Source organism: Delphinapterus leucas, chromosome 7, assembly GCF_059928025.1.
Source record: "Delphinapterus leucas isolate spDelLeu-1000000601 "Yukka" chromosome 7, BTC_Dleu_Yukka2, whole genome shotgun sequence".
Lineage (NCBI taxonomy): Eukaryota > Metazoa > Chordata > Mammalia > Artiodactyla > Monodontidae > Delphinapterus > Delphinapterus leucas.
The window spans coordinates 31,195,347-31,209,829 of record NC_143135.1 but is presented as its reverse complement, the minus strand read 5'-3'; the positions used below and the strand labels follow the sequence as shown (position 1 = coordinate 31,209,829).

The 14,483-nt window shown below is 38.8% G+C and overlaps 1 protein-coding gene across 1 annotated transcript in view; it reads left to right on the top strand.

Annotated features, from left to right (window-relative positions):
• ANO3 (anoctamin 3) overlaps positions 1–14,483 on the top strand; it is a 124,298-nt gene that overhangs the window by 77,535 nt on the left and 32,280 nt on the right. The window contains exons 11-13 of the mRNA XM_089915034.1: positions 8,553–8,635; positions 9,270–9,410; positions 9,941–10,105. Coding sequence (XP_089771160.1) covers positions 8,553–8,635; positions 9,270–9,410; positions 9,941–10,105 — 389 coding nt within the window. The remainder of the gene's footprint in view (positions 1–8,552; positions 8,636–9,269; positions 9,411–9,940; positions 10,106–14,483) is intronic.

The window sequence follows — 14,483 nt, the reverse complement described above, 5'->3', positions numbered from 1 at the left end:
CAGTGTCAGTTGTTACTGCTCCTTTTTCATTTCTAACTCTGTTGATTTGCATCTTCTCCCTTTTTTTCTTGATGAGTCCGGCTCATGGTTTATCAATTTGTTTATCTTCTCAAAGAACCAGCTGTAAGTTTTGTTGATTTTTGCTATGGTTTCCTTCATTTCTTTTTCATTTATTTCTGACCTGATCTTTATGATTTCTTTCCTTCTGTGAACTTTGGGGTTTTTTTGTTCTTCTTTCTCTAATTGCTTTAGGTGTCAGGTTAGGTTATTTATTTGAGATTTTTCTTGTTTCTTGAGGTAGGATTGTATTGCTATAAACTTCCCTCTTAGAACTGCTTTTGCTGCACCCCATCGGTTTTGGGTCATTGTGTTTACTTTGTCATATTTTTCTAGGTATTTTTTGATTTCCTCTTTGATTTCTTCAGTGATCTCTTGCTTATTTAGTGGTGTATTGTTTAGCCTCCATGTGTTTGTATTTTTTACAGATCTTTTTCTGTAATTGATATCTAGTCTTATAGCGTTGTGGTCGGGAAAGGTACTTGACATGATTTCAATCTTCTTAAAGTTACCAAGGCTTGATTTGTGACCCAGGATATGCTGTATCCTGAAGAATGTTCCATTAGACTTGAGAAGAATGTGTATTCTTTCATTTTTGGGTGAAATGTCTTATAAATATCCATTAAGTCCATCTTGTCTAATATGTCATTTTAAGCTTGTGTTTCCTTATTTATTTTCATTTTGGATGATCTGTCCATTGGTGAAAGTGGGGTGTTAAAGTCCCCTACTATGATTGTGTTACTGTCGATTTCCCTTTTTATGGCTATTAGCATTTACCTTATATATTGAGGTGCTCCTATGTTGGGTGCATAAATATTTACAATTGTTATATCTTCTTGGATTGATCCCTTGATCATTATGTAGTGTCCTAATTTGTCTCTTGTAATAGTCTTTATTTTAAAGCCTATTTTGTCTGGTATGAAAATTGCTACTTCAGCTTTCTTTTGATTTCCATTTGCATGGAATATCTTTTCCCATGTCTTCACTTTCAGTCTGTATGTGTCCCTATGTCTGAAGTGTGTCTCTTGTAGACAGCATATATATGGGTCTTGTTTTTGTATCTCTTCAGCCAGTCTATGTCTTATGGTTGGAACATTTAATCCATTTACATTTAAGGTAATTATTGATTTGTATGTTCCTATTACCGTTTTCTTAATTGTTTTCCATTTGTTTTTGTAAGTCTTTCCCTTCTCTTGTGTATCCTGCCTAGAGAAGTTTCTTTAGCATTTGTTGTAAAACTGTTAGGTGGTGCTGAATTCTCTTAACTTATGCTTGTCTGTAAAGGTTTTAGTTTCTCCATCAAATCTGAATGACATACTTGCTGCGTAGAGTAGGCTGTAGGTTTTTCCCTTTCATCACTTTAAATATGTCCTGCCACTCCCTTCTGGCTTGCAGAGTTTCTGCTGAAAGATCAGCTGTTAACCTTATGGGGATTCCCTTGTATGTTATTTGTTGCTTTTCCCTTGCTGCTTTTAATATTTTTTCTTTGTATTTAATTTTTGATAGTTTGATTAATATGTGTCTTGGCATGTTTCTCCTTGGGTTTATCGTGTATGGGACTCTCTGCGCTTCCTGGACTTGATTGACTATTTCCTTTCCCATGTTAGGGCAGTTTTCAACTATAATCTCTTCAAATATTTTCTCAGACCCTTTCTTTGTCTCTTCTTCTTCTGGGACCCCTATAATTCGAATGTTGATTTGTTTAATGTTGTCCCAGAGGTCTCTGAGACTGTCCTCAATTCTTTTCATTCTTTTTTCTTTATTCTGCTCTATGGTAGTTATTTCCACTATTTTATCTTCTAGTTCACTTATCCATTCTTCTGCCTCAATTATTCTGCTATTGATTCCTTCTAGTGTATTTTAATTTCATTTTTTGTGTTGTTCATCATTGTTTGTTTGCTCTTTAGTTCTTCTAGGTCCTTGTTAAATGTTTCTTGTGTTTTCTCTATTCTATTTCCAAGATTTTGGATCATCTTTACTCTCATTCCTCTGAATTCTTTTTCAGGTAGACTGCCTATTTCCTCTTCGTTTGTTTGATCTGGTGGGTTTTTACCTTGCTTCTTCACCTGCTGCATATTTCTCTGTCTTCTCATTTTATTTAACTTACTGTGCTTGGGGTCTCCTTTTTGCAGGCTGCAGGTTCATAGTTCCCATTGTTTTTTGTATCTGCTCCCAGTGGGTGAGGTTGGTTCAGTGGCTTGTTTAGGCTTCCTGGTAGAGGGGACTGGTGCCTCTGTTCTGGTGGGTGTGGCTGGATCTTGTCTTTCTGGTGGGCAGGGCCGCATCTGGTTGTTTGTTTTGGGGTGTCTGTGAACTTAGTATGATTTTAGGCAGCCCATCTGCTAATGGGTGGGGTTGTGCTCCTGTCTTATTAGTAGTTTGGCATGGGGCATCCAGCACTGGAGCTTGCTGGCCATTGCATGGAGCTGGGTCTTCATGTTGATGTGGAGATCTCTGGGAGAGCTCTCGCTGATTGATAGTATGTTGGGCCAGGAAGTCTCTGGTGGTCCAATGTCCTGAACTCAGCTCTCCCACCTCAGAGGCTCCATCCTGACACCAGGCTGGAGCACTTAGACCCCATCAGCCATGCGGCTCAGAAGAAAAGGGAGAAAAAAAGAAGGAAAAAAGAATAAGAATAAATTTTAAAACTTATTAAAATAAAAACAAAAATAATAATAAAAGAAAAAAGGAGAGAGCAACAAAGCCAATAAACAAATCCACCAATGATAACAAGACCTAAAAACTAAACTAAGATAAACATAAAAATCAGAAACAAATCAGTTGCAGACAGCAAATTCCACATCTACAGTTGCTCCCAAAGTCCACCGCCTCAATTTTGGGATGATTCGTTGTCTCTTCACAAATGCAGGGTACATCAATTTGATTGTGGGGATTTAATTGGCTGCTTCTGAGGCTGCACGGAGAAATTTCCCTTTCTCTTCTTTGTTTGCGCAGCTCCTGAGGCTCAGCTTTTGTTTCAACCCCTCTTTGCATGTAGGTCGCCCTCAGGCTTCTGTTCCCACACAGACAGGATGGGGTTAAAGCAGCAGCTGATTAGGGGGCTCTTGCTCATTCAGGCTGGGGGGAGGGAGGGGTACGGTAGCTATAATTGGAACGCCAGGTGTGCCTGAGGTCGCAGAGACCTATGTGACATTGCAACAGCCTGAAGTGCACTGTGTGTTCTCCCAGGGAACTTGTCCCTGGTCACGGGACCCTGGCAGTCGCGGGCTACACAGGCTCCTGGGGTGTGTGTGTGTGTGTGTGTGTGTGTGTGTGTGTGTGTGTGTGTGTGTGGATAGTTCCCTTGCTTGCACACAGGATTCTTGGTGGCTGTAGCAGCAGCGTTAGCGTTTCATGCCTGCCTCTGGGGTCCAGTCTGATAGCCGCAGCTCGTGCCTGTCTCCGGAGCTCATTTAGGCAGTGCTCTGCCTTCTGTGGGCACACTGGAGAGGAATCCCCTCTGCTCGCGCACCCCAAAACAATGGTCTCTTGCCTCTTAGGCAGTTCCAGACTTTTCCCTGGACTCCTTCCTGGCTAGCTGTGGTGCACTAGCCCCCATCAGGCTGTGTTCATGCAGCCAACCCCAGTCCTCTTCCTGGGATCTGACCTCTGAAGCCCAAGCCTCAGCTCCCAGTCCCCACACCCCCAAGCAGGTGAGCAGACAAGCATCTCAGGTTGGTGAGTGCTGGTTGGCACCAATCCTCTGTGTGGGAATCTCTCCACTTTGCCCTCTGCACCCCTGTTCCTGCACTCTCCTCCATGGCTCCAAAGCTTCCCCCCTGCCATCCACCGTCTCCGCCAGTGAAGGGGCTTCCTAGTGTGTGGAAACTTTTCTCCTTCACAGCTCCCTCCCAGAGGTGCAGGTCCCATCCCTATTCTTTTGTCTCTGTTTTTCCTTTTTTGTTTTGCCCTACCCAGGTACATGGGGATTTTTTTGCCTTTTGGGAATCGTGAGGTCTTCTGGTAGTGTTCAGTAGGTGTCTCTAGGAGTTGTTCCACATGTAGAGGTATTTTTGATGTATTTGTGGGGAGGAAGGTGATCTCCATATCTTACTCCTCTGCAATCTTGAAAGTCCCCCCAAAAGACTGTAGACTTCTGATTGATGGACCGCTTGGTGTTTGAGCAGCTAACCTCCCAGAAGTTCTCAGTCTCATTTAGGTCTATTACAAATTTGTTTAAACCTTTTGTCTATAATGCTAATTTCTTCCCAGAAGGATGTTGCAAATTATGTAGCTCAAAAAGTTCTCTACCAAACCATGTTTAAAAATAATTTTTCCTTTGGCATAGAGAAAGGTCAGTGTTTGGATCTGGGTGTGAATTTCAGCCAAGGGACTTCCTCAGATAACTTAACCTCCAAGAGTTTCGATTGGCTTCTCTACTGAAGGAGACTAATAATCTTTATTTCGCCTGGGTTGTTGTGGGAATAATAGGAGTCAATTAAAGACATCTAGCACAAAGTCTGGGATCTTGAAAGTGCTCAGTAAATGCTAGTTCTCTTCTTCCTCTGTGGGCCTATGATGCAACTCATTTTCATTTTTTTGTATGCTCTCTCTAAGAATAGCCAAGCATTGTGCTCTCAAAAAATAATTTCGAATTGAATTATTTACTCTAGAAGCAGCTTTACCATCTTAAATACAAAAGAAGAAAAAGGACAATATAAGCTGTTTGCTGTGTCACCAGCAAAAGATGGAAGGTGTTATGACAATTATGACTGAATTTTTATAAAAGTGAAACAATCAAAATATAAATAATTGACAATAGCCCATATTTCGTGCAGAAAAATATACAGTATCTTTATACAATGTAAGCCAAGAACTTTGTCTACAAAGTTCCCTATGTATAACAACAAACAGAATGTTGAAAAAAATGGGTTATTATAATTTATTATACTCAAAATGAATTAAACTTAGACCACTTACAAATTATACCTCAGTTAATTTGTACAACACTGCCATAAAGACAATTTTTCTATTCTTGTTTTTAAGTTGTGAAAACAAAGGCTTATCATTGTTTAGTCATTTGTCGAAGGTCACACAATTAGAAAAGAATATAGGCAACTCTCAAACACAGAACATTTGTACCCCACGCCATGCTCTTTCTCCAGCACCACATTGCCATTCCTAGATGGTCTTTTGAGGGTCATTATAACTTGATCAAGAAGATAAATTGTATTTATTATAAAAGTAAGTTAGTAATTTCTTATATTGTTGTCATCATTCATCTATGGTGCTAAGTACAGTTCTAAGTATCCAGTTCTAGGGGGATGCTTATAAAGTGAGCAAATATTTAAGAGTTTTTTAAGGCTCTGCACTGGCCAATCAGAATGGATATAGACTTTAGTTCTGGAGCAGTTTCCTGGAGGCCAGCGCTGTTCCAGGGGTTAACTCTACATATACTTCATCCTGGTGAAGGTTTCCTAGGGAAGAAGGGCCAGCCTGTGAGGAGTATGACACCCTTAGAGGGTTCAGTTATGAATCGGTTTTTTTCTTTTTTCTGTCATATATGAACAGCCTATATGGCTATATCTCTGAGTATCAGAGATATATCAGTCCTAAGTATACTTCTTAAGAAAAATACTTTGGATGGGATTACCTAAATTGCAACAGTGACTATTTATGAATGGTGGAATTGTAGGTGACTTCTGTTCTTTACAGTTTAATTCACTCATTCAGCATACATTTATTGAAAGCCTAGTAAATGGCAGGCCCTCCTAGACTCCTGTATTTCAGAAGTGAATAATACAGGAGTTGTTCCAGTTATTTTTGTTGGTGTTACATTTATAATCAGAAAATATTCAGCAGAGTTAAGTAAAGAAAGTATATCAAATAGTTGAATGGCAAGATGAGGAAAAGTCCTGAGAAAAATCAATCCAGAACTTTAAAAAGATTACATTGTATTTATAAAAAATATATGGCAAAATGCTGACAGCTTATTTTTGCAGACACCTAATTTTTTAGCAAATCAATTGAGAGTATCCATGTTAATGTGAACAAATGCTACTGAATGCGTATTTAATGTACAAATGCCAATACCATACTGACAGGGAGAGTTAGCTTAGAGAGACACATTACATCAAATTTAAGAGTCTGCTCTGGTCAAGACTGTAGTGAGAGTGCTCCTATTTTAATATAGCACGGTGCTATTTATGTGTAGCTTCTTCTTTCTAAATGAAATTGCTTAGGGGGAAAAATATGAAGTCTGATTTCAGAAATTGGTGAAGATTTTCAGTGATTATCGTTCAAATGCTGGCTTTCCCATGTTCTTAGAACTCAGATGCTTGTTATTTTATTTCTTACTTAGTGTTTTTAGAGAGAGAGAAGGAGAGGGAAATTGGAAGTAAAGTTAGAGAGAGATTCCATGTCCTTTCCAAAGAGGAAATTTAACAATACAAGTAGGTCTTGACTAGCCGGTTCTACAACTAACCAGTTGAGGCTGTGTCAAGTACAGTTCAGCCCAAATATTCAAAATCTGCTGTTTCACACATATGTATAGGCTCTTTATATTGATTAGTCTACTAGATACTCATGCAAAAAACTCTACTAATTGTATTGCTGTAAGGCGTTAACCAGAAAATCAGTAACTTACCCTAGGCAGGGAAATTTAAAATGTCCCACATTCATGGTCCTTCTATTAATTGTAGATCCTGTTTAGTGAGGTTTCTATTTCTAACTCACGTACGGTGATGTTGCAATACCACGTGGGGAAAGCACATTACGCTTGCAGATGTTGCTGAAAACAAATCTAGGGAATGGGGGATTCTTTAGTAGTTCTTGGGTGTTGTACAAATTGGCTATGGCAGAGAGGTTGCTCTGATATACTCTCATTTCAGATGGGTCTCCTTTTGAGAAAGCTCTAAATTTTTATCTCTTCTGATGAAAACAATACTTGGAGTTCTTTTTTGGGCTCCATATTCAGACATACTTAACTTCATTTGTGTTCGGAATTGACCACTTGCCTGTGTTGCCCCTCTCATTAGCCACTCCCCCACCTGGAAGTACAGTGAAGTAGTTTTTAAAACTTTTTAAACAATAATTATTTTTCCAAATAAAATTGAACATGATTGCTCAATATATATATTAAAAAAGGGGATTCTCTCTTTCTTCCAATGTCTTTAGTGAAATTCCACAGAGCATAATTTGAAAACCTCTAGAATAATACAAAAAACACTCCCCCAGGGGTTAGTCACAATCACTGAATTCGATTCAGTAATTCAGTTCAATTTAACAAACTTTTATTGAGCATTTTCAGTGTGCCAAGCACTAAAAACGCTAAGGAAAAAAGGGCCTCAAGAAACTTACCTTCAAGTGTGGGGAAAAGCAGGTACAGAAAAAAGTGTAATAAAGTGTTGTGGATGCTTTGGCAGATTTCTGGACAAGGTCAGTGATGTATGTCAGTGACTCTGGGCCTTGCTTTCTGTGAATTTAAAATAACTTGGAACAAACTACATACAGAATCTTACCTCTCTTACATGCTTGACCCTGTGATTCTGTTACTCTGTGCCATTGACTCTAGATCACAGAGGAAAGCCACTGGAAATGGACATGAGAAATGGAAGTACAAGGGATGGATGCAGCATGTGCATCTTTGAAATTTTTGTAACGTTGAGAAAAGTATGTCATTATAGTCAGAGAGGTAGGAGTGAAAAAATAAATACAATGCATAGTTGCTAAGGAACAGAATTATGGGGTATCATCTTCAGATTTTCCAAAATACTCTCTACCTCCATTGATGCACATGAAGCCCTGCTTTCCCCTGACAACACAGTTCCCTTTTCCACTGAAGGCCTCTTATCTCCAGCTTCATCTCCAACCCAGTAGGTCTTGACTAGCCTACTAGGTCTTGACTAGGTCAAGATCATGCTATTGTAACAAAAATATCTGCTTATTTATTCCAATAAAAAGAATCACTCTTGGACTTCCCTGGTGGCGCAGTGGTTAATAATCCGCCTGACAATGCAGGAGACACGGTTTCGAGCCCTGGTCTGGGAAGATCCCACATGCCATGGAGAAGCTAAGCCCATGCGCCACAACTACTGAGCCTTAGCTCTGGAGCCCACGAGCCACAACTACTGAGCCCGTGTGCCACAACTACTGAAGCCCGCGCTCTAGGGCCTGTGCTTCACAACAAGAGAAGCCACCGAAATGAGAAGCACGCGCACTGCAACGAAGAATAACCCCCGCTCGCCACAACTAGAGAAAGCCCGCATGTAGCAACGAAGGCCCCATGTAGCAAAAATAAATAAATTAAATAAATAAATTTATTTTAAAAAATCACTCTCCATCAGGAGTGCATGCTGATAGCAGTTGCACAGATAGGGAGAAGAGGGTAAGGGAAAAAACATTCCAGCTGTATAAATTTAATACAAATATAGTTAATTTTAATTATTTAATAATAGGATGTGAATGCATCAATACAAGAAGAAAGGCAATGATGACAGAGTGGGATATGGTCAGGTAAAGAATTGTAATAATAATATTATTATTATTATTTATAGCCACAGTCTTCCTGGAGTTTTGGAAAAGGAGAAGAAGTACACTGACCTATACTTGGGACCTTATTGAATGGGAAGAAGAGGAGGTAAGATGTTAAGAAACCAGGAGATAAGGAAACTGGAATAACATATGGTACAGAAAATCATTCACTGTCCTTAATGTCCAAGCAGGAAGCAGCTAAACACCATTCAATTTTTTTTTTTTTTTTGCGGTACGCGGGCCCCTCACCGTTGTGGCCTCTCCCGTTGCGGAGCACAGGCTCCGGACGCGCAGGCTCAGCGGCCATGGCCCACGGGCCCAGCCGCTCCGCGGCATGTGGGATCCTCCCGGACCGGGGCACGAACCCGTGTCGCCTGCATCGGCAGGCGGACTCTCAACCACTGCGCCACCAGGGAAGCCCCACCATTCAATTTTTACTTGACTTTTTTTTACTAACAAGATTCTTATTTTATGAAGACAGTAAAGATCAATGATGAAATGTGTAATTTTTTCAAAGCACTTCTATGATGTTTCCTTAAATTGCATTAGTGGAAAACTGTGCTAATTAAAATATAGTTTAGGGTTAAATAAACCCTAAAATAACTTTCATCTAATTTTTTATAATTTGCTTCTTTGCCAAGACTTGATATAAAAATAGGTCAGATTCCAGAAATGTATTAAATATTGGAGTTTTTGAAAATTTGTGACAGATACTTAGTTAACTTTAGTTTTTCTCATAGGAAACACTTCGTCCCCAATTTGAAGCAAAGTATTACAAGATGGAGAGAGTGAATCCCATCAGCGGAAAACCTGAGCCTCATCAGCCTTCCTCAGACAAAGTCACTCGGCTTCTTGTTTCTATCTCAGGAATATTCTTCATGGTAAAGTATAATCATAAATCTCAGAATGTGGGATTCCAGGTTTAGAAAGACGTTCTAGGATACCAACTCATTTTGTGACCCCGAGGCTGTAAGAAACTATCCTGTTCAGTACCTTGGTAGCGCATACATACTATTAAACAAAATAAAAATCACAGCAGGTCACAGAATAATTACAAAGGGAGTTTGTGCATATCCCTAAATAAAACACTCTTTGGGAGAAACAAAGATCATCTAAGATAAAATGGAAATTACATGATCATCCTAAAATTAGATGTTTTGTTTTAAAACCAAGCATTCATGTGAAAGTGGAGATTTGAACAGCATATCCCACTGAAACAACTGAATCTTATACCATTTATTTTGACTCTAATGAAAGTTAGTTCCATAAAGGAAATTTTAAATTTACATATGCTTTCTTGGAAAAGTACATTTCTTTAGCTTTTGGGGTCAGTGTATTGGATCCATGGTGTTGCTTTTGTTTTGTTAATGACGCACAGTGTGGATGTCTCCTCTGGTCTCCCATATTGTAGATTTCTCTGGTGATCACTGCAGTGTTTGCAGTCGTGGTGTATCGCCTGATTGTCATGGAACAGTTTGCATCATTCAAGTGGAATTTCATCAAACAACACTGGCAGTTTGCAACTTCTGCTGCTGCAGTCTGTATCAATTTTGTGATCATTATGGCACTGAATCTTGTAAGTGTTTACAGATTTTTCAATAGGTGTACAAGGGGTGGGTAAAGGAGAGGACTGTGTTTCCTTTATACTTGGACTGGACTTACAGGGAGCCAGAATAAGACCTAGTATCATTTCTGGCAAAGACAATTTGGCTCAACAGAAAATATTTCATTTATGTGGTTTACATGATGGAATTTTAAAAAATTAAAATCGATAGTCGTATCGCCTTCCTTGCTCTTTGGGTTTATAGTTTAGTTTAGCGACAACTTCCACTCGAGGATCTAGTGTGTGCTAGAAATGCTGCTATGCTCTTTTCATTCAGGTAAGGGATTGTTTGGATTAGAAAGCCATTCCAACAAACTCAACCTCAGAGGAGAATTTATTGGAAAGATATAGGAAATTCTGTTTGAAAGTGTAGCCTTGTTATCTCCAAGACCTCATGTGAAATGGAAAACAGTCAGACAGCTACTCCATTTTTATTCCTCTGGGACTAAGTTTTTTTTCCCTTCCTTCCCTCCCTCCCTCTTCCTGTTTTTCTCTCCCTCTCTCTATCTTCTTTCCCTCTCTCTTTCTCTTTTCCTTTCTTTCTACCTCTTTTCCCAATGATTCTATTTGTATATCTGCTCCATTCTATCAGGAAGAGATTATCTGCCTCCCCATGGCCTCCCTTTCAGAGTCTGGTATACTGTTGCATTGCTATGCTTTTGTTATTTTCATTGGCTCTAAATTCATAACCATGTTGGTCAATTTCTGCAGTTTATTTAACTTAGATCATCCAGTGTTTCAATGTGCTAGTTTCTCAGAGAGAGCATCTGATTGGTTCAACTTCACATATTCCAAGTGACTTATGAACCAAATGTCTATGGCTGCGAGGACAACATTATGCTTAGGTCTACCTCTTCAGCAAGGTCTGTGGATGGGGCCCCATTTTCTGAAGACAGGAGGCACTTACTGGCACATTTAGAATAATATCTTTCCTTTAACTCTTCCAACACCACCACAAGTTCAATATTTTCTCCATTTCGTAAATGAGGAAGCTGAAATTCAGAGAGCTTAAATAACTCGTCCCGGATTATGCATATAGTAAGTGTTAGTGCTTATATATTTACATGGTGAGATAATTCATATAGAGGGCTGACCAATACACAAACAATGATATTGATAACATAAACAGGTAATACGCATTTGGTTCCAAACGTGGATTGATACTGACGTTACATGGTTAGTCGGGAGGAACTGGAACCATTTACTATTTAACTTTAAAATTATCAGAGATGTTCTTAAGAGAAAATAAATAGTCACTGAGAAATGGGTAAATATTAATGCAAGGACAATAGTTAATATTTTCTACTGGAGACTCCTTTCTTCAGGGTTAGGTTAATTTGCAGAAGAAGAACGTTGCTTACTGTATCTCCAAATAAGCCATACAGTATTTTAATTTATGCTTTTGACTCATAAAGTGAACAATAAACATTGAAAAAAGACAGTGCTAGGATTGAGAGGCTTGTGTGGTAGCCTATATAAGGAAGTATATGTTGTGCATTGCACAAAGTCACCACATTGAAGGAGGAACCATTCACAGCAAGGACATTGTAGAGTTTTATATTTATGGTTTTTATATTAACTATTCTGGCAGATAGGGAAAGAAACTGTTTCTAACAAAACCAGTGTATTGTGGTGGTTTTCCAGTGGACAGAGGTTATTGTGGTTGATCTCATTATCTAAGGAAAAGGAAGCTAAGTGGTTAATGTATTCATTTCTAGGTAATACTAGCAATCAGCTAGTCTGATTTTAAACTGATCCAATTTCTTATCCTTAGTAAGTTGGTTGAATTTTAAATTTTAATATTATTTAAGTACATGGCATACAGTTACGGAAGAAGGATATACAATTTCACTTGATTTCCATTGGAACACACCTGCATTTTGAAGAGTGACAATAAAATGTTAATAGTGGTTATATCTCAGGATAATATTTGATTTAATATATATTTTTTCTGTTCATTCAAATATTTATCTCTATATGTAGGTTTTGATTTATAACCAGAAAAAAATACGTTTACTTTTAAAACATTCTACCATGATATAAAATTTGGAACAAATTACAATTGGGATGTACTTTATTTTTACTTTATATATGAGTTACCCATAAAACCGCAGCCACCTAGGTAGCAACTTTGGGTCATTTTTTAAATTTCGCCTTTCACCAAGTAAGGAACAGGCTTATCAATGATCAATGGCTAACATCCCAGGACACACACTCACACTCTCTCTATCTCTCTCTCTCTCCCCCCATCTGTTCCTTCTGTTCTCATTTATGCTCTCTCCCTCTCCCCGTCCCTCTGAACACTGCCCAGGCTTTCATCATTTTGAATCGTCCATTCCTCAACTTAGTGTCCTGATAAAAATCCATTACTTTCTATCAGGCTGGCTGAAGTTTTCACTGATGTACCAGACTCCAGTTTTATATTATTCCAGGTGCTTCTCAATTCCCAGTCCCTTGAACTCTGATTCTGCTCTCCCTCCAATTTCTATCCTCGGTGATCACCCCTTCCCTAGAATCACAATTGACCCTCCAACATACATTCCTCTCTCTTATAGGTTCAGATACAACTTCTTCTCACCAAGTTTATATTTTTGATGAGGCTTAGTGTATTCTTTCTTCCAAAGTACTTGCATTTACAGACAACAAAAACCTCTGTAGACAGGTAAGGATAGTACTATTTTTATCATAGAAACCATCCTTTGAGATCCTTAAAATCCCACTAGCTCTACTTCATTAAATGCAAAAGCCCATGTAAGTGCCTAGTGCTATGAAATAAGCATCCATAGTTCCCAGGAGAAAACAGAGCTGACTTTCCTCTTTCTAAATGTTTATTTCTACTTGTTGAGCATTTTGGCTTTCAGATCCAGGGATTGTTAGAAGTGAAATAGACCATACAACTTCTCCTTTGCCCTTGCAACTAACTCAGGAGAAGATTTTAAAATGGATTTAGCATAAAAGAAGTGAATTACACAGCCAACTCACCAAATGTGAAAGGAATGTTATATTTCTCAGATTCAATCAGTGTAAAAAAAAATAATGCCCTTTTGAATTTATGCATTTCCTTCCCGCCCAGGATGTTAAGGCACTTCACAGATTATTAAACGGCCCTTCTGACTCACCTGAACACACAGGATCAATTTAAGAGCTTAATCAGATAAGGATAGATTAACATCATTAATATCAAAATATCAGACTCTTTAAAAAAATATACCACCAAAAAGATTCACCTAGAACACCAAATGCTATCTTTTGTTATCTGCAGAACAACTCTAAATATACAGCTCATACAAATGTACTTTTCAAATGTACTCATACAAGTGTTTCTTAATAGCTTGACTTTGTGATCCCTGTGCTACCGTATTCCCCAAACGAGGGATTTGGACTCAGTTAAAATATCCTAGTAATCTAATACGCTTTTCAGCTATAAGCCATATACATGAAACTATGAAATGAGTGCATGGAAAAATAGCTTAAATCAGCCAAATAATTTTTTAAAACTGAACTTTTCATGTTTAGTGTACACAGCCAGAAACCTTGCCATTCTTCATGCATTACTTTCGTCTCCTTCATCATATCAGTGACTGTTGTGAACTGTGCTTCCCTCTTATCCGTTCCCTGCTCCCCATCCTCACTTCTGCTTCCTTAGTTCAGCTGCTTGTCATTTCTAGCTCAGGCTATTGTCACAGCCTTCTAACTGGTTAGTCTTCCTGTCTCTATTCTCCACTCTTCCTATCTCCCTTTCACACCACTGCTGCAAGGGTCTTTCAAAATTACAAATCTGATCATCTTATTTTGTACTCAGACCTGTATAACAGGTTCCCATTGCCTCTGACATCAATGGCATGGGAGGGCCTCCATTATTTAAAGCCAGTTTTCCCTTCTCTCCTTGTTGGAGTTTGTGTCTTGCCCCCTCCCTGTCACACCCTGCAGTCCAGCCTATAGAACCACTTGTGCTTGCTCCCTGGCATTCTGCTATTTCACACCCATCTCTTGGTTCACAGTGCTTCCTCTATTGACCTTTTTTTTCTTTTTCTCTCCTTGAAGAATATCTCTTCATCTTTGAAAATTTCAGTTAAGGATCACTTCTTTCATAAAATTTGTTCTCGACCCCATATGTGGAATTAAAGAATCTCTTTGTGTCTGTTCTTCTCACAGGTGCTTGGACAGGTCTATTCTCCCTCCTTATCAGAGTCTCCTGATAGCATTAAACAATCTCTTTTGTGAATGCTCTTCTGCTACAGTGCTTGGGATATGCCTGTTCTCCAGCGATCAGGTTATAAATTCCTCATGAGCAGGGGCTGTAGCTTCCTCATGTTTATATCTCCAGGTCTTTGCCTAATGCCTAAAAGAC